This window comes from Folsomia candida, unplaced genomic scaffold (genome assembly GCF_002217175.1).
Source record: "Folsomia candida strain VU population unplaced genomic scaffold, ASM221717v1 Fcan01_Sc007, whole genome shotgun sequence".
Classification (NCBI taxonomy): domain Eukaryota; kingdom Metazoa; phylum Arthropoda; class Collembola; order Entomobryomorpha; family Isotomidae; genus Folsomia; species Folsomia candida.
Genome location: NW_019091199.1, coordinates 3,352,414 through 3,371,575, shown reverse-complemented (window position 1 = coordinate 3,371,575; position 19,162 = coordinate 3,352,414). Strand labels below are relative to the sequence as shown.

General features: G+C 39.8%; 6 protein-coding genes across 9 annotated transcripts; 3 read left to right on the top strand and 3 right to left on the bottom strand.

The window, feature by feature from the left end:
• The first annotated feature begins 90 nt into the window (after positions 1 to 90).
• On the top strand, positions 91 to 2,335 carry LOC110852341 (eukaryotic translation initiation factor 4H). The gene is made up of 5 exons (XM_022100381.2): positions 91 to 337; positions 639 to 759; positions 833 to 970; positions 1,046 to 1,655; positions 1,747 to 2,335. Exons 1-5 carry the CDS (start codon positions 321 to 323, stop codon positions 1,935 to 1,937), a joined length of 1,077 nt encoding a protein of 358 aa, XP_021956073.1. The 5' UTR covers positions 91 to 320; the 3' UTR covers positions 1,938 to 2,335.
• Positions 2,227 to 7,489, bottom strand: LOC110852258 (synaptosomal-associated protein 25). Its single transcript, XM_022100274.2, has 7 exons — positions 7,002 to 7,489; positions 6,856 to 6,897; positions 6,640 to 6,781; positions 6,494 to 6,518; positions 6,228 to 6,402; positions 5,969 to 6,064; positions 2,227 to 5,903 (listed from the first exon to the last, which is right to left on the bottom strand). The coding sequence occupies exons 1-7, from the start codon at positions 7,080 to 7,082 to the stop codon at positions 5,841 to 5,843; spliced, it is 624 nt and encodes a 207-aa protein (XP_021955966.1). The 5' UTR covers positions 7,083 to 7,489; the 3' UTR covers positions 2,227 to 5,840.
• Positions 7,490 to 8,144: 655 nt separating this feature from the next.
• Positions 8,145 to 9,808, top strand: LOC110852826 (protein lin-37 homolog). Of its 3 annotated transcripts, none has more exons than XM_022100958.2 (7): positions 8,145 to 8,295; positions 8,394 to 8,445; positions 8,513 to 8,627; positions 8,725 to 8,952; positions 9,039 to 9,225; positions 9,292 to 9,440; positions 9,536 to 9,808. In XM_022100958.2, the coding sequence occupies exons 2-7, from the start codon at positions 8,400 to 8,402 to the stop codon at positions 9,594 to 9,596; spliced, it is 786 nt and encodes a 261-aa protein (XP_021956650.1). In that variant the 5' UTR covers positions 8,145 to 8,295; positions 8,394 to 8,399; the 3' UTR covers positions 9,597 to 9,808. The 3 variants fall into 3 exon arrangements, with proteins under 3 accessions (XP_021956650.1, XP_021956649.1, XP_021956648.1); XM_022100957.2 differs by having other exon boundaries at positions 8,146 to 8,295; positions 8,376 to 8,445; XM_022100956.2 differs by having other exon boundaries at positions 8,160 to 8,445.
• On the bottom strand, positions 9,654 to 11,839 carry LOC110852825 (tumor susceptibility gene 101 protein). The gene is made up of 7 exons (XM_022100955.2): positions 11,645 to 11,839; positions 11,457 to 11,541; positions 11,246 to 11,311; positions 11,008 to 11,171; positions 10,555 to 10,908; positions 10,248 to 10,453; positions 9,654 to 10,152 (listed from the first exon to the last, which is right to left on the bottom strand). Exons 1-7 carry the CDS (start codon positions 11,690 to 11,692, stop codon positions 9,966 to 9,968), a joined length of 1,110 nt encoding a protein of 369 aa, XP_021956647.1. The 5' UTR covers positions 11,693 to 11,839; the 3' UTR covers positions 9,654 to 9,965.
• A 64-nt stretch (positions 11,840 to 11,903) lies between these two features.
• LOC110852824 ((Lyso)-N-acylphosphatidylethanolamine lipase) lies at positions 11,904 to 14,568 on the top strand. Of its 2 annotated transcripts, none has more exons than XM_022100954.2 (6): positions 11,904 to 12,422; positions 12,556 to 12,944; positions 13,008 to 13,084; positions 13,233 to 13,658; positions 13,752 to 14,206; positions 14,301 to 14,568. In XM_022100954.2, the coding sequence occupies exons 2-6, from the start codon at positions 12,652 to 12,654 to the stop codon at positions 14,442 to 14,444; spliced, it is 1,395 nt and encodes a 464-aa protein (XP_021956646.1). In that variant the 5' UTR covers positions 11,904 to 12,422; positions 12,556 to 12,651; the 3' UTR covers positions 14,445 to 14,568. The 2 variants fall into 2 exon arrangements, with proteins under 2 accessions (XP_021956646.1, XP_021956645.1); XM_022100953.2 differs by having other exon boundaries at positions 11,904 to 12,493.
• On the bottom strand, positions 14,464 to 19,123 carry LOC110852823. Its single transcript, XM_022100952.2, has 7 exons — positions 18,229 to 19,123; positions 17,912 to 18,121; positions 16,917 to 17,778; positions 15,763 to 16,049; positions 15,443 to 15,632; positions 14,878 to 15,324; positions 14,464 to 14,791 (listed from the first exon to the last, which is right to left on the bottom strand). The coding sequence occupies exons 1-7, from the start codon at positions 18,439 to 18,441 to the stop codon at positions 14,619 to 14,621; spliced, it is 2,382 nt and encodes a 793-aa protein (XP_021956644.1). The 5' UTR covers positions 18,442 to 19,123; the 3' UTR covers positions 14,464 to 14,618.
• Positions 19,124 to 19,162: the final 39 nt, after the last annotated feature.

Sequence of the window (19,162 nt, the reverse complement as noted above, 5' to 3'; positions counted from 1 at the left end):
ATCGCCAGTGAAAATCCTTGCCATAGCTTTGCTTCCGACAACGAGTTGTAGAGAGAGCCAGCTGTTGCTGAGTGTGTAACTCATTTTTTCCAGTCTCCCTTCATCCAGCAGTCAGACAGCAGACAGGAGATGCAGAATCATTTTGTACACGAGCTGAGCTAAATAAAATGTCAATTTAATTAAATAATATCACACCTCATCATACAGATAAGTGTTGAGATCGGAGGAGACAGGCTAATAGAGTGGTGGTAGGGATTTTTCTATATCGACGGCCTGTGGAGTGGGTGGCCCATTTTCTACACAAAAAAAGACAAGTAACAATGGCTGGAAGTTCACGGTCAGTACTTCAAGTAGTAATTATTAGATCAAAATTTGATCATCAAATACAGCTTTGTATTTGATCCGTTCGGATCATTATTTTATTTATTTTATTTCAGTTGCAGTTATTTTAGTTTGACTAATAACACTAAATTAAAAGTTCTAGTTATAGTAGTTGGGGTATTTTTCTCATACTGTCTTTCGAAAATATTATATAATAAGTAATGCACACATCATTGTGCAACACTGATGTGTGGGTCAATCTTGGAGTTACGAATTAGTTGAATCAGTGTAGGTAACTGAGTTTTAATTTTTTATAGCAATGGACACACGACGATGGGTAAGGTCAGTGAATATGGACCACCTTACGTGGCTTATGTTGGCAACATGCCCTCCCATCTTGTTCAAGGAGATATTGATCGCGTCTTTAAAGGGCTTAAGGTATGTTAGCAAAGTTATAATTGTTCATTTCACAGTTAATTAATGTTTATTTGGATACCATCGAATTATACAGACAAGAAATGTACGACTTGTGTATGACAAAGAAACGGACCGTTTTAAGGGATTTTGTTACGTGGAGTTTGATGATGCGGAAACTCTGGCAAAAGCTCTCGAGTATGACGGCGCCATCGTGGATACACAAAGGATTAGAGTAAAGTTTCAACCACTTATTACCTTGTGAAGGAAAATCAAAATAACTCAAGATTTGCATACAATGTCATTTCAGGTTGATATTGCTGATAACCAGAAAAGCAACTCAGGACGTCGCTCTGCATCGACTGGCCCACCATCAAATCGAAATAATAATAATGTCCGGTCTATGAATCATCGAAATGATGACGCACGTCGAGGCGGAGGCTATGGAGATAGCGGATTCAGGGGAAACTCGACTAGCCATCATCGTGAACATCGTCAAGAACGAGTTGAAGGAAGATCTGGTTATGGAGGTGACCCATCTCCAAACTATCGAAATGGCAACAACAACAACAACTATGGATCTCGATATGCTCGAGATGCTCCACCACCTCAATCGCAGTACCACCAACGTGGCTCTGGGGATGGATATTCTTCTCGAGCCTCAGGAGGAGGGCGTGATGGGTGGAGTTCTTCTGGACAATCTTTGTCCGAAACTAGAGGGCCATATCCACGGTCCCCACCGTCACGGCATCATCAACATTACTCGAACCGCAATGGTGGCAACAACGGCGGTTCGTCTGTCGCTGGCGAATATCGAGGTGGTGGGCCACTCAAGGGTCCCATCCATCACAGAGGAGGTGGGAGTGCAAGTCGAAGAGAATCTAAAGAATCTATCTCCGACATTGAACCAATTCCGGAAGGTACGCTTTATTAACTACTTGGAGTACAGTATTTCCACACTACAACCTGCCTAATAACTATTAAATTAATCGCAATAAATCTGAGTAACAGGACGGCCTCGATTGAAATTGGCACCGAGGACAGTGCCTGATCCGTTGAATTCGGTGGAGACAAACTTGCGGAATGCGTCCATCTTTGGAGATGCTCGACCCCGGGAAGAGAACCTACAAAAAAAACTATCTGCAACGGATGCTGTGGGACATCATCACATCTCACCAAGAAATGATTCAACTCCTACCTGAAAGAGTGACCACAAGCAAGCTACGCGTGGGACGGACATAACCATAGGACGCGTACAACAACAATTCTTTCGTCTTTTGTTTTCTTTTAGATCTTATAATTATAGTTCTTTACATACTACGAGTTCATGATGATGAAATAGATTGACATTAATTTAATATGTATTTTGATCATTTCCATTTCAATTTTTCTACATGTTGGACTCGACGGGGCGTTAGGATTTTTGGAAGCATTTCATAGTTGTCTTTTCTTATAAAAATAGTAAAAAAAAATACCACCATCATCAAATGATAACGTAGAAACACACAATTATTTATTTATTACTCTAAACTGTTACTGTAAGACTACTATATATAATATAGTACAAGTTATAATAAATGCAGCAGAATTAAGGCTTTAATTGTCTCCTATTTAATGTACTAGTAAATACAATACATACATCAAGTACATGAAACTAAGTAATCATACTTTGCATCACATCACGTCTCTCTCCTTTTTACTTTTCATCCTCCCAACAAGCATCGTAGATAGACTCATCGACGTCCTTCTTACTTTCTTCCAAATCATTATACATTATATAATAAACACATAAACTGTTGTCTCACTAGCCTGTGTCCTCCTTTTCATCATCTACTGAAACTGCATGGACATAAAATTTAATTACTGACTGTGAGGAAATGTAGAAATTTACCGTTTATATAACGTATTACTATGTTTAAAATGCAAATCATTATAAGTATTTAAAACATGAGAGACTGAAAAAAAACTAGTCAGTCAACGTACAAAACATGACACGCAAGAAGCTTTATGCATAAGGTAGCATAAGGATTAATTGTTAGTTATTACTGATAATGTTTTAGCGATACAAAAGGTAATTGAAGAAATCAAGGAACTTATTAGATAATTACAACATTGGAACAATAAGAGCACCTTTGTTTTCTCTTTGAGTGTACCTTCCCCTCACTTTCACTCGTCTTCCAACATCTCAAATCTCTTTGCAGCATTATGTCACATACTTTTAGTTGGTAGTAGATATTTAATTTAATACAAGTGCATATAATTTACATAAAGAACACAACACATAAAAATTATAACTGTTGCTGTTACAACTTATCATCACTAAACATCGTGACTACCTTACATATACACTTATCTTAAGTTTTAGTTTAAGTTTTTCACTTTCTCCATGTAGATTTACTCTACTTTCTTCTACTCATACTACTACTGTGCTACAACTACTACGTCGCCTCCATCGGCTATGCACCTTATCAATACATACAATTATGCATTATAATATGTTTATGTATTCGTTCATTTGTAGCAATATTATTTATATTATTATGGGCATACTTATACTGATATCGTCATTTATAATTAGTTAGCAAGACTATCAGAGTGTATCGGGGCTGTCTACGTACGTCTCTAATTTTCTTTCTTACATAGATACTTGAGTTTTATTACATATTTATTACGTGAAATATGAATTGCACCATAAAACGTGACGCGAGTATGGCATGCATAGATGAATCAGGGCCATTCCGCAAACTATTCATGTATGTAAATATGTGTATAATTCTTGCTAGTATGTAGTTAATTACTTGCGTTGTTTGGCCTTTAAGTGTTCGGGTGTACTTAATACAGAAATATATGTCAATCATTACCCGTACCGACTACTACACACACGTGAACAGTAGCTAAGAAAGTACTGAAATGGCAGAATACTTATTTATTTTATGCGTTGCACAAAGAAAGCTTAACTTGTGGGTCTTTCTCTCTATGCTGATATTATATGATTCTGAATTCAACAGCCTTTTTATAAAGAAAAAGAAAGAGATTGGTTGGCAAAACTGTCAAAAACTGTAAATTTTGTTTGTACATGGTTTCATAATACGTCTCCAAATTGGACCGATGATTAATTGTTTGCCTACGCGTAATTTTCCTTTTTGATTTAGCTACTTGAAAAAATGTTCAATTTTAGAATTTTCAGATATTCAATAATTATAAAATAGACTCTGTTTTTCTTTAACCGAGAGGAAGTTCTCATTCATGATATCATTTGGTTGCAATTTGGAAACTGACAGCATAGCAGTCGTAGCAGTCTCTTTGGGTACTTTTGATTATTGACTTGGTTTCACATATGGCACACCCGCCACCACGCCCCCATTTTCTTCAAAGTGGGGGTGTCGTGACGTGTGGGTGGCTGGCTTACATGGTTCCTCATATCGTCACCAAGACCATAATGCAGGTCTCGATGACGATGAGTGAGTGGGTTAGTTAGTTATTCTCGATGTATCAAAGTTTTTAGCTATTAGTTGGTGTTAGTAGTGGTACTCGGTAGATACAAAAGTAGAGACTCTCGTCGCTTTTTATCAGTTTGGGTTTGGTTAGTTTTTGTTCATTCTCATATTTCTTTGAAACACAGGGTGAGCGAATAATAGTCAAAGTCAGAATGGAATATTCTACATATTCGAAAAATATGAGCGGCGACTAATTATGATGAAATGCAACGTGGAAAGCGACAGTATGGTAGATACAACATACAACACGCATAGCGAACGAGAAGAGAATATTACAAATATTTAGAAAAATTATAGATTTTTTTACTGTATTGCATTGGAATTTGGTTCCATTATTGTTTAACTCAAACACCTCAGTTATATAAATGACTCAACTAAAAAGAACTTTCTTTCCACTGTTATAAACGAACCTAAAGCCACTTTATGTATATGTATACTATCATCCCGGTACATGCATACATTTTGCATGTTCGTATAAATAATCACTCAACATATTGCACCTAAAAAATTAAATCTCACTTTGCCTCGTCTGAAATTATCTATTAGGTGAAAACGCCTTTGATACCCTACGTATATTTTTCTTACACGTACATACATAATACTTAACAGCTTTCTCCGCCTCTCCGTTGAACAACCACGTGGCTACACATATCATTGCAAATTTGTGTCAATTTGATATCCTCGTCGTTATTATTGTTACAAAATCTGCATATTCGCGCATTAAACTTTAATATATTTACGAAAACACTGTTTTTTTAATTACTTTCCCTTTCTCCTACTTCAAAAATATTGCTATTTATTAGCTAGGGTAATGTTCAAATTGTTCTCCTTTTGTCATGGACTACTTTCTCTTTGCATAATATGTATTAACACAACTTCTTTGCCACACGAGGATTGGCTCCAATTAATAATATTTTGCAAGCATTCTTATGCATGTTCAACTTCTCAATTGATTCTACAGTTTTTGTATGTGAATATGTTGTATGTGTAGTGATTCCTCTCCTATTAACAGTATTTACGATTATTTTCCAGCAGTCTCAATTCGTTTTTTACTCCATCGAATTTTGAAGAAATTTAAATTTTGATTCGTGTTAGTAGAACGTACTGAATTTAGCATATTTTTATGTATACCCCACTTTTCGAATATCAAAATATTTTTCGCCATTTCCCAAGTACTAAAATTTTTGAATACTTTTTTTCCTAGTATGTCCTCGTTTTGTATCTGGCTGTGCTGCCGTGGTACGTATATGTAATAATTAAGTTTGACAGGATTTTGAAAGAGTTTTGTTTCTGATAAGTCGAAGGATGATGATGGATGAATGAATACTCAATGTTGAACAGATTTTTATGTTGCGGTTGTTCCTCTAAAATTGTGTAACAGTTTGTTCACTATAATGCTCTCTCATTTCAGCGTTTTTAGAAGCCATTCGTTTCCCGATGATACTGATGACTAGGGTAACTTTAAGATGACGATTTGCATGTATTTTCTCATCGTGTAAAATGCATGAATGTAATAATAGACGTGTATAAGATGACACGGGTGTTGGTTGAAGACAAATTTAAGTAAATTCTTTGGAGATTGCTCACGCCTATACTTGAGCTTCTGTCCTACTTCAGAAGCTTCCCAGCTCGCTCGTTAGCAGTTTTGATCCTCCCCTCGTTGGAAGCCGCCTGTCGTGGAAAATGATAATTTCTTAAAAAATCGTCAAACTCCAATCCTAGGTTTGTACGCTCACCTTAAGGTTAACGCGGTCCAATTGTCTGTTCTGGTTCTCTATTTCCGACCCCATATCGATAGCCATGTTTCGAAGATTTCCTACCATGGTGGATACCTGTTAAGACACGCATATGTAAGAACAATTGTTAGGAAATAATATCAGGACTTGACAAAATTGATAATCCAAAAATGTCCTGAATTTGTTGCTTTCTGATCTCCTCCCAAAAAAATTCTAATCCTTTTCCAGAGAAATCTCTGAATATTGTATGGTCACCAACCTGGCCCATATTCCCCTCCATTTCCTCTTCACGAGCGTCGTTGGTGATTTTGGCCACATAACCTCCGTAGGCCGGTATCCCTGCCCCGTCACACACGCGGACGGGTTGGCTGTTACACACCTTCCCATCCTCGTTCCCCTTCCACGTCTTGTCATCTTCTTTGAAATCCTTCCCCCTAAAAAAACATTTATTATTTAACATGTTCTTAGTTAGCTTTAGAAATATATAGAAAACCGAGAGGTAGAATTGCTTATCGGTAGGCTTACTTGTGGCACGGAAGAACGCAGAGCCCTATGGAAGCGCGAAGAACAAAATGGCGTATTACATATGAACATTATCACAGTACCATACACGATTTTAAATAATACAAATTTTGTCCATGTAATTGCAATAAAAATAGTAATTCACTCACCACAGCATTTCTCCATTCCCTGCAAATTCTTCTCCGCTTCTCGCATGTCTTCGTTGATCTGGATCATGCCAGCCTCAATGTGATCTAGCTGTTCTCCCTGATCGTCCAACGCTACGAGGGTGCGAATCCCAGCTTCCTTGCTCTATGTACAAACATTAGAATTATGTAAGACTTGTCCTTTTCAGGGGTGGATAATAGGTATCACGGCAACCTCACCTCTTCACAGAGGGCCAGCATTCGCCGAGTGCTATCCAAAGACTATAGAGAGATAAAGGAGAAAGTCAATAATTATTAGCACTTCGATTGACTTTGAAATTAGGTAAAACAATAAAATGAGCAAGGTCAGTTAACGACGCTCGTACCTCATCCGTGATCTGGTTTGCTTTGAGCTGGATGCCCTCCAGTTCCGACATGGGTTCCGGTTCAGGGGGTGGCGGAGGCATTTTGACAAGTTCCTCTTAATTACTACTTGCACAAAAACAAATGTAGAAGGGAGAGAAAGCTATTGCGCGATGATTTCCTCGAAAAAGTGATATGTTTATCCGATTGGTTTCTTGAAGACTTTCGTCAAGAACTGTGTATGGGCGCTGTGAGTAAAATAAACACGTATTATCTGATCCCCTTGTCGAAAATATAATTGAGATGGTGGGTAGGTTAAAAAAATTGAGAATGAACGAGTGAGTGATGAGAACAAGTAGTTGAGGGCTGTGAGGAGTCGTCTTGAGCTGCTTTCTCCAGGCTGGGAAGGGAGGTGAGAGAGATAGAGCGAGAAAGCGAGAGGTGGGCAGCGAAAGTGGGTTACGTCAAAGTAAGGCCAAGAGAGTCGTCGTTGTAGTCGTCGTCGTCATCAGACGAGCAGGACTGGCTAGAAGCTCCTCAAACCATCGATCCGCTCCGACTCCAACCAAACCTCCTCTCCCAACCACCGTCCAGAAACTTGGTGAAAGTTGGGTTGGAGAAAGCCGTGCTTATGGAGTCACTTATCTCACGAAGCGGTTTGTGGGGCATGGATGGATGTGTGGCGTGCGTGACGACATCATATCATCGCACGACTCAGAGGATGCGAATAAATGATGACCTCTTGCTTCTTGGCTTGAGCGTGGTGGAGCTATTTACATGCACGAAACATAAGAAATAAAGAAGAAAGTGCCGGATGCACGATTATCATACATTTATTGCCCTGGTGCACGTACATGGCTTGAGGACACCATTTCCTGTGCATTAGTATCTTTCCCACAAGGAGCTAATGATGATTTCTCTTTTCAAGATATAATTTTTTATATTTACATCAGACCTACAATACTTAAAAGTAACAAAAGAAGAAAGAGATATTGTCAGTTGGGTGAAATTTGATGGGACATGAAGTACATCTACATACGCTGTAAATAGCTCAGGATCAGAAAAAAGTCTCACTTTCCCGAAGATAAAGTCTCAAGTTGGACACTCATGCTCAAACGATGTGAGAGCTTTCTCATGCGCCCCCTTCCCAGCTTGAGCAGGAATCCATCTGCCTCCCGCCACGGCTTAGATTGCGTTTGCTTTCCTCTCCTAAAGCGATTTCTACTTTTGGCTGATAAGTTTTGAAATTGCTAGTTTATTTTTAAAAGCTCTTCAACGGTATTAGCAAGGAAAACAATTGATTTTATTGTTAAACACGTGAGCTTTCGAACAAACACTCTGTTCATCTCCACACAATTATAATTTTACTTAAAACAGTGTATTTTTAATTTAAACAGCCTGTTTTTTTTAAAAAGGACAACATGATGATGCTGGATCCAAATGGTCGCCCTCGAAGGGCTTTAGCAGGTAACTTATACACACATGCACAGGTATTTTTATTCATATCTAAATTTCAAAATATTAACATTTACAGAAGATCAAAATGTAAAGAGTGCAAGGAACAAGTTTAAGAATGTGTTGAAACACATGGTTCAAGATAACTTTCTCCAGGACGAGGAAAGCGATTCAGAAAATGATGAAAATCGACTGTAAGTTTTATTAAACAGTATCAACACAACTATAAATAGACTAAATTCGGATTGAAGCTGAATTTATTATATTTATTTTATTTGGAAATAATTTCAGCATGTCCACGGGTCAACTTGGTGGAGGACTGAATCGTTTGAGTGGATATAGATACGGCTCGCCTTCGAAGAAACAGAAAAGATCCGGATCTCCAAGCGACATGCCGTCAAAACCACAAGCCTCCTTCGTTATGAAGTTGTTTGACAGGGGGGTAGACCTCGCCCAATTTGACGAGTCCACCCCACTGTACCCAATTTGTCGAGCTTGGATGCAAAATAAGCCACACCAGTAAGGAAAAAGATAAATAGTGCTTCAAATATTAAAGATACAGTTTCAAGATTGATGAATTCAATTGATATATTTTTCCCTATTAGACGACAACCGAAACGAGAGGACGATGTTGAGTCAAACCTTTCAGAGCTAGAGTATCAAGGGGAGACGGAAGAAGTTTATCGATTATCGGCTCCAGAACCACTACCGTATGATGAGTATGGCAACTTGATCAGGGTTAGAGTTCCACCCCCCTTGCCGCGAGAAGGAGATGATTTTGACATCAACTATGTAAAGGAAATCACTATATAAGGTTGGTTATGTAGTGATTATAATTGACAATTACTAATTTGTCAGGAGGACGAGAACGCACCCTCTCCGGCATACTTGTTCCAAACACATCTCGATCGATGGAACTTGATTCGACAACGATGGAAGGAGGCGAGCGCGTACAACGAGAAGAGATTTGATGCTAGCTTCTCTGTATTAAGACAAATTCATGAACGGTAAACATTATCTCAATTCTCATCTTGGGCTTATACAAATCTAATTTATTCACTGTGCCGAACTTTATTAATTCATTATTATAATCTATCTGCAGTGTGACCCACCAACAGCAACAGACTCAAATTCAGACCTCTCAGCAGCAGCAACAACAGTAATAATAATGCTGATATGCTATGCACTCATTTCAACTTTGACGTGCCGACATTTTAACATGTGTTTTTGCAATTTATTTCTCAGAATTCCAAATAAACAAAGATAGGTACACTAAGTCTAAATGACCATTAAATAAGGGAATAGAAGTTTTTGCGTAATGATTTGAAAGCATTGCATTGGCATTTTTTCTGACATTTGATAAGTTATTAAATAACACTGTATTGTTTAATATAAATTTGATTGAACCTAATAATTCCGATTCAATGCGGATACTTTCCTATAAAATTACGATGTATGTATGCACACTGTATAAATTTTCTTATATTTTATCAATAATAAAAAAAACGTTATTCTTGTGGAAATTCCCGTGTTCACCCCGCAAACCCAGCCTTTTGTCTACACTTTCTAAGGATGGCTCTTTGAAGAAATTGTCGTCGCGAAAGTTGTCTCACAGTTCGGAGATATTGATCCAGGTCCATCTGTTCTCGTCGAAAGGCTTCGCTTAAGTAGTAAATTGTGTCTTCGAGAGCAGCCTCCTCTGCCACCGTGTTCACAATTCTGCAATTATAAAAATTACATCATGTTAAAACAAAACAAAGTAAACTAATGAGGATAGTAAGCAATTAAATTATAAATTAATTTGTAAATATTACTGCTTGTATAGTGGAGCTGGAGCTTGAATTGCATCATCAATATTAGCCGTATTATCTTCCGTCGTTGATTTCAGGATTTTTTCATCCAGAGCAGCGCACTCCTTCTGGCACGACTCGATATTTCTTTCCAACACGGTTTTCTCATCGCTCAATCGCTTCATCATTATTTCCAATTTTTGCTGACCATCTCGAAGCTGTGTCCCCGTCTGAAAGGAAATAAGTAAAAAATACAATTCTCTTAGCATAAAAGGTCTATCGTCTTAAATTTTTTTGACTATAATGAGGGGTACGCATATGTATATTATACTGTTTTAATAATTTCGGTGGATAGGTAGGCATCCTCCAGTCTTCGTCGGACTTTCTCTTCTCCAGCAGAGATGAGGCTGGGTCTAAAGTTGAAAGTTGGCGTGGCTGCTGCAGATTGGGACTGTTGTGGGGGTTGGGCTATTGCCCCTCCAGACATAGGCATAGGCATCGGCATTCCTCCCATCGGCGGGTACGGCGAGTAGGATTGTTGTGGGTAGGGAGTGGGGTAAGGAGGCAGAGGTTGCTGCATCGAGGGTAGCGCCTGCTGTTGCGCCTGTGGAATAGCATAAACTGGAGGCTGTTCTTGAAACGTCATAATTAGCACTTGGATCAGGCACATGAGATCTGAAGTGTTCTATATTTAAAAATGAAAAGGCAAGACACAAAAAACGTTAGTACAAATAAAAGTTAAACCGTGATTTGAAAGTTGAAATTATTTAAATATCGTTGTTACATGTTTCCAATCGTGCAAATATGGGAGATAGACTTTTCCATTGTGGTCCACGTGTCGCGAGACCTTTATTCTCATATCTACCGTGGGACTCACGTAAACCATGGGGGCGTTGAAGGGGTGTGTATCCAAGAGCCAGAGGGTAACGGGAATGTGGTACGTGCTTCCTGTCACAATAAATATAACTCGTGATAAATGCTTAAATATATCTACGACACGACAATAAAAAACCAATACGAACCTCTATAAATTACAGGGATTGTTCCTTTCAGAGCAACCAGCACCTTTGTTGCTCCATTGTTGAATACTAATCGCAAAACAAGATTTTATTGGAAATAGTATTTAATCCGGAGGATTATGGCATTTAAATTATAAAGTCGTTCACAAGTACAAAGCATATAGTATTAAGGAAAAGGGTTATTTAAAAATATCACAATTTTTCAAATTATTACCAAATGTGTCTGTAATTGGCTTTAATCCTTTATAGTGATTTATCGTCTCTAATACCATTTTTCGAGTTTTATCAGCATCTCGATACTACAATTCCGTGAAAAAAAATAATGTTAGTTTATTTCTTTGGTTGGTTTAATGAATTGTCGGTCTAACATACTTTAGGGACTTGTTAATGTTTCTTCTTTACCTTAGCACTTGCTAGAGCCGTCCGCAGGAAGCTGTCGTCGTTCGCCATGATGGAAAATTATGTTCTATTTTAGACAGATTAATTAAATGCTGAGTATTCTCCACTCATGGGTCATGGAGCCAGAGTTGATGTTGTGGTGAGTGAGCAAGAGGCAGCTGAGTATTTTTGTGACTCACCGCTCGCTTTGCTTTCACCCTGTTCAATTTTGTTAGCATGCGAGGCTCAGCTCAGAGTGCACTTTCACTTTGATTATTATATTCACCTTTCCCTCGTGCTCATCTGCGGGTCATGTCACGTCCTATTATTTCTACGTCTTCCATGCCTCACCTCAACATCTGCAGCTCAAGTTGAGCTGCTCAACCATCAAGCTTTTACGAAACTGCACTATGTTTTGACAGCTAATTTCCATACGATGTGTAAAAATACACGAACCAGTAAATTAATAATCATTGATTAGTTCATGTTATTAAAAAGTCGTTATATGACCTTGGTCATTCCCATTACATATACGACATACGACTACTATACAGCTACTCGGGCCATGAAATGAGCATATATTTCTGCTGCCACACAGCCAGTGCCGTTGTATGTAAGGACTGTAGAACAAGTTTTGCATCATGTGTTGTATGTGTGCTAAAACGACTAGACAAAAAATAATAATCTGCAAGTCATACATTTGACTGGGTATATCTGCTGAATTCTGACTCATCGTCACCTGTCGGACATTTTTAAGTCGACAACGCTTTGTAACATGTTGCATCAGAGTCAGTCACATCAGGTTAGTATTGACCATCAACAACTAGGAGACTTGTCTATTTACCTATTCACCGCTGCAACTACCTACAACCGGTGGGAATACACTATAATTCTGCATATAATACGAAACGCTCAAATGTCTCTTTTTATTTCAGCTCAAGTGGTCTACTCGAATGATAGGACCGTGTTATCAGTAATCACAAACAATTATTATCAAACCATATAAAGGAGATTAATTGGTCGTGGTGGTGATGTCTTCGATTTCATCATCATCATCGTTATTGTCACCCGTTGACGAGCATAACGGCACGCGACCTCAGAAGCAGGAGGGGACCACCAGCGTACACCCAGCCGACGAGACATTGAAGTTAGGCGTAGAAGAAATGCCAATGCCGATGGACTCTCAAGAAGCCCTCCAAGGCTTCGTCGAAGTGTGTGACAACACGAACGAGGACGCCATCAACGTGGCAATGAAAGAGGCCAACGCTAACACCACGCCCAGCAGTAGCAGTCCAGGGGGCGAGGACGGGGTCGTGAGAGAAGGGTGAGTTCCGATTTCGACTCGTGGTATACAAAGAAAGTCAGTGATTGGTATTGGGAATTACAGGTGGTATAAGCGCTATTGTCGATGGGTGCCCACATCTTCCGTCCTTCTTGAACAAGCGGAAAAAAGAGTATTGTCCTGTAAGTTCCTACCCTCTTTTTTAAAAAGCGACAATTATAATTACAAATTATTGCATAATGTGCATACGTATTTGTATAATACTGATGTACGTAAGTAATATGAACTACGAACTGACTAATTTTTCCTATTGTATTATCTGTCACCCAGACGTGAAGACGGTATATGAGGGCCGTCGGGTTGACATTGGTGCTGGGGAGAAAAGGTGCAAGTGGTCCTTGTGGGGCAAGCCGGAAGATCGAAAGGTTTGGACACTGGTTTTCAACAAGACGGCGGAAAAAACGCCGATCGTGATCATTCATGGGCTGTGTGCCTCCGCGGGTCTCTGGTCCCTCAACATTGACGCTTTGGCTGAAGGGAGGCCCCTCTACGCCATCGATCTAATCGGATTTGGTCGGAGCTCAAGGCCCAGATTTTCTACGGATGCTATGGAGGCTGAGCAACAGCACGTGGAGGCGATTGAGGCATGGAGGAAGGAAATGAACTTGGACCGATTCGTCCTCCTGGGCCACAGCATGGGAGGCTTCATCTCTGCCTCTTACGCCCTCAAATACCCGGAACGCGTTGCACATTTAGGTTTCATATTTTGTTATTTTGTGTCTACCAATAAACACATGGTCACATAGAGGATTTAATATTTATATGATTGTTTTATATTCTGGATAATAGTTTTGGCTGATCCATGGGGATTCCCAGCAAAGCCGGACAACATGGAAAGCATCCTGCCTGCGAAGAAATCAATCGGGGTCAGGGTGGCAACCACCATCGGGCCTTATATTAATCCCCTAGGCCTTGTCCGTGCGGCAGGTCCCATGGGTCCTGGCCTGATTGCTAAAGTCCGACCTGACCTGGTTTCCAAGTTCCAAGCCTTGAATCAAGACGGAGTAGCCAATATTGCAGAGTACATTTATCATTGCAACGCGCAGAATCCGACAGGGGAGGAAGCATTTCGAACGATGATGAACCTCTTCGGCTGGGCTAAGAACCCAATGTGTAACAGGATCCATGAGTTGAACTCTGCTATGCCTATGACCCTAATGTATGGCGACAATACTTGGCTCCCGCAAATCCCAGAAGATGATGTAAAGCAGATGCGACCCGGAGAAACTCACACGGAAGTTCACGTAAGAGTTGTGAAAGTTTTTTTTAGCAAATCCTTCGTTAAGACTTGAGGTATTAATAAATAAGTTCTGACTATTTGTTTGTTCAAACATGCAGATTGTCCCTCACGCCGGCCACCACCTATATGCTGACAATCAGAATGTTTTCAACTCCATTGTGAATAAGGCGGCTTCAATTGCGGACAAGTTGTTTCACCCTCACAGATTTCCAGTAGAATCAAATTCTAAAATAATGAATTAAGTTGTTGTGTGACAATTTCTGTAAGAAATTATTCTGAAATTTTATCAACATTTGGGACCGTTATAAAACTTCACTCAAAATCGTTAATAAATACACAATTCTTCAATTAAGTTCTAACGCAAAATTTTCTGTAAGTTTTCGGCCTCTCCATGCGTATCTTACAATTAGTCTTATCTAACCCTCAATATCCCTACGCTCCAATGACTCAATGGAATCTCTGACACTTTGTGGAAGCAATATGCTTTCCTGAAATTCATTTTTGAATTCGGACAGGGCACAGGCATACCAAAAGAGGCGGACTGACTCGTTCCAAATAGCGATGGACGTAGAGGGAGAGTTCAGTTGGACTATATTTGTTAAAAGAATAAACAAAATTCATTCTTAAGGACTGATTGTTCATCATCTTCAACAGTACGCAAGCAGCGGCACTCACCTTGAAACCATTCCATTTTGTCCAACAATTGGCGTTTAATTTTGCCGAGGCGGCGGATGGAAATATGAGTCAGAAGGTTTAACCACTTGAAACTGATTCGACTGAAGCTGCTAAACAGTTTGATGGTGACCACGTCCCAGTTTAAACTCTTAATAAGAGCCATTTCCTCCAAGTTTGTGTTGTCTGGTCGCAGGATACGCTGCAAGTACTTGCAAATTTCTCTCCGATGATCCTTCGAAGAGAGAACGCAGCAGATAAAATCTGTTGAAAGGGATGAAGCTTCAAGTTGCATCCTCTCATCACCTCCCAAGCCACCATTCATTCTCCTCATCTTGTGTCTTGTTTTGCCTTCTAACGCCATTGTATTCAGATTTGGCTGCACACAGCTCAGAAAACGCAGGATGAGTTGGATTTGCTCAGAATCTAAACTTCCTCCTTGAATCAGTTCTAAGTAAATTGAAGAAATATTGCTTATCAAGGCCAACGTCCAACGAGAACAACGAGGGCAGTCATTCACTACTATTCAAATTATTATAAAATTGGTAAAGCCACAATAAAATCATACCATTAATCAAATTTTCAAATCGTGCCATCCGTTCTGCATCCACTAGTCCAAGTTGTGCGGCCAGACAAAAGAGGTTGAGATTGATCGTTGTGACGGCTTGTTTGTTGGAATCGTGAATGGATACGAATGGTAAATTTGAGAAAAAATGCTTCTTCAAGTCTGCCCCCTTCGTAGCACCAACGAGTTGAATCTATAATGGGAAATATTATCAGAAGATAAAAACTATTATACAATATCTTTCTCACTTCTCACATTTTCATTTCCACGTACAAACACAAAAGAAAAATCAAATTAAAGCTAAATTCACACGATCAACGTACAAAGTCATTCCTCGACTTGTCACTTTTATCACGATCGTCCATCATGGAACTGGAGGATCCGGCAACCTTGGTCTGAGTGGCGATAGCTGGCATTACGATTTGGACCATGACATTCACAATAATTTTTAACGTGTCCACACAAGCCGGAGATAGGTTGACCGAAGAACTCGTCATCATGGAGTTGGAGTTCTTGGCGGATGAAACCTCAGGAAGACGACGACCTGTTGGATCCAAGAATCTGCCTTGTTTTCCATCTCTCAGCTTCTTCGTCTTCTCCTTATCGCTTCCTGTTCATCATAAAAGGATATCATGTTTCAAGCTCAAATGTCAGTTGTATAAATATATGTATGCATATACTACGATATATACTACGACTACAAGTGAGTGAATCGATGAATTCCTGACACCTCATTTGCATTCTGCATCTCAAATCACTTCCACTCGTAGTTCTCTCCAAATCATTCATGCATTCATTCAGAAAAGAAGATTGAGGTGATAGAGTGAGAAGGAAGGAGGGTGGTTAGGTAGCTCCTTTTTTTAAAAAAGAGACGACCATAAAAAGCGTTGACTGAACTTTAGACTGACTGGCTTAGTAATTCATGGCATGTAATCCAGAACAGAATTATTTGATGAGTATGTATATTTAATAAATATATGCGTAGATATATTTAAATTTCCAAGCACCTGGTGGCGGTAACTGTGAGGTTAACATGGAGTCCAGTCGAGAAGCCTAGCATAAAATAGAATGAGTGAGTGGATGAATTGACAGCGTTTCACGACCGCTCACGACACGAAACAATAGATTGCTGACGATGAGAAGGAAAGATGACGAAATGCTTGTTGCAACATAATATGCATCGTTTCAGATACGTCCCTCACTCGCATCCGTCCAAGGAAAGACAAGAATGGAATGCGGATTTATGAATGAATATTTGCAATCCAGTCTTGCGATGAAACAGTGCGATTGATGTTAAGCCCCCTATCTCCATGAATAACTATCAATATACAATTGTTGATATGGGTATCCAATAATGTATAGGACAAGGCAGAAAGGAGGAAGACATTCATGCACTGCACAAATACACAAGCTCACAAAACAGTAGGATTTTGATCATTTGACTATGTGTGTATTTATGAAGAAATATTGAGCTTGCCTTTCACACCACTTGGTAACTTCAAGGTGTTGGAAGCCAGTACCAGCGACGAAGCAGCAGGGGCCGAAGGACAACTCTCAATCCAAGTTTCCGTCAAGCAAGATAGACAAGATTGGGCAAATATAGGCCAGAATCCATTCTCTCCGTCTTGTAGGGAGCCAGTAACGTTATGATTTCGTACAGGGGAGCTTCCTTCACTCATGATTTCAGAGAGGGAGGGGGAGCTCGTTGCTTCAGCAGTCGTGGGGGTAGTGCTACCGTATCCACAAGAGTACAACAGTTGTCTAGTTGGGTTATTGGATGTGGCAGAAGAATAAGATATCATTTCGTGCTGGCCAACAAATCCAGCCGTAATGTCAGTGTTGGGGGAGAATATGTCAATCTTCTCTTCTGTCGTCGCCAAATTTCTATCCAAGTTAAACCGGGGACGCACATAATTTTCATTTCCCTCACTGCTAAATGTCAGTTGTTGAGCCTGGCAATGGATTTCCCCCATTTTCTGCACATATTTTTCCCTCCTTAACTGAAGGCAGGTGTCGATGAGGACAAAAACCTTGAGCCGCTCTTGAACTTGATCTTTCCTCCCAGATATTTCTACCCTGAGGTGACTGCCCGTCGTCGTCCCCGCTAACGGGGTTTGTTGATCTCCTGCTGCTGAGGTTGTTGCTGCCGATGAAATGAGGCTGAGGAACGAGGGCAGCAGTGTTTGCCCTGACAGGGCCACAAGGTTTGGAAAGTAGCCAACAAGCAGGTGGAAAAAAGGGAGGGTGGAGTAACGGACGGTGGGGTTCAAGTGGGTCAGAGTGCACTGTAGATGAGTGAGGAGCAGGTTCCAGTAGGGTTGAATCTCATGTTCCTCAATCTAGTACAGTTGATGTAATAATAGTTTCATGATCTTCTTGGTTGATTAATACTTAAATATTACAAGCTAATAATTAAGTTTGGTACTTGAGATGCATTTGTAACATAAAAATTGTGTTTGTCAAAATTATTACCCTTTGGAAAATAGCCTCAGCGACCTTAAGGTTCTCTCTCCTCACAATCCCCTCCAGATCGGACGTGAGGGCTGCAACACGTTCCAGAATCTTGTCCAAGTTCCGTTTCAAAAATATTAAATTATTCTGTCCCGTGACAATCTCCAGCAGGCCGAGTAGTGCATCCTTTCTCAAGTTTGTGTTGTGGTGATGAAGGGTAGATAGCAGTTCCTGTTTAGACCCAGTAAATTTATTCATCCATAATGTGATTTGAATAATTTCTAACAATCATGGTTGGATAATAGACAATTTCAAATTTATAATAATTTCTTAAATACCGACAAAGTTTGATGTCTTCTCGTAATGGCGACATCTTCATGTTGGTTGGGTGCGCTTGTCAGCTGTTCTCGAATGACGATCCTTTTAACTCGCAATGTAGGGTTCACAACGTTGGCTGCCTTGCCCAATTTCTTTTTGACCCCACCCCCCTTCAATTGTGTCTTGGCCTTTTCGGCTCGATTCAACTTCTTGTGTCGACCGGATTTTCCCATCGTCTCTGTTTCTTTGCTCTATGTGCAGTCAACAACGTCCCTTCGTGGGAGACCTTCAGGATGCACAAAAACTTTAGTAATTTTCTCTATATGCACAAAATAACGTATTTTCTAATTCACTTGCATAAAAATTAAAAAATATTTGGAAAAGAGAAATGAAATAAATCAAGTGAGCACATGTCCTGCTGGTTCTCCGCCCAGCCAACTTGTATTTTGGGGCACTTTGCACCTTGTACACATCTCGCTCTCTCACTTTCTCCTCGAGCTTCGTGTTTCTCTGAAGCTGGTTTGAGCTGTTTAAATTTTCCACAAATTGCGCAGTCGAACCGAATCATATCTGCAAAATGATGTCACAAGGTCACAAATGTCTTGAGATAAATAAATAAAAACTGCATTTTTTAGCCCTGCACCGCACGGGTTGGCGTTATGCGAACCTTGTGAACAATCAATCCTTGTTCATTTGGCGATATCGAGTAAACACAGGGCGGCTATGACACCACACTTACTCATCGCATCAAATGTGCAACTAGTAAATAATTTGCATGATCAATAACACGATATTCGCCTGTAGACCTCTCTAACATTTATATGTATCCCCATACGACACAGGGTCGCAGATATTTCCATTTGAATACAATCTGATTTGAATGGTCACTGAAATTTCAGAGGAATTGTTGACGACGTGTGTGTGTGTGTCGCAATATGTGTGCTAATAATGTAA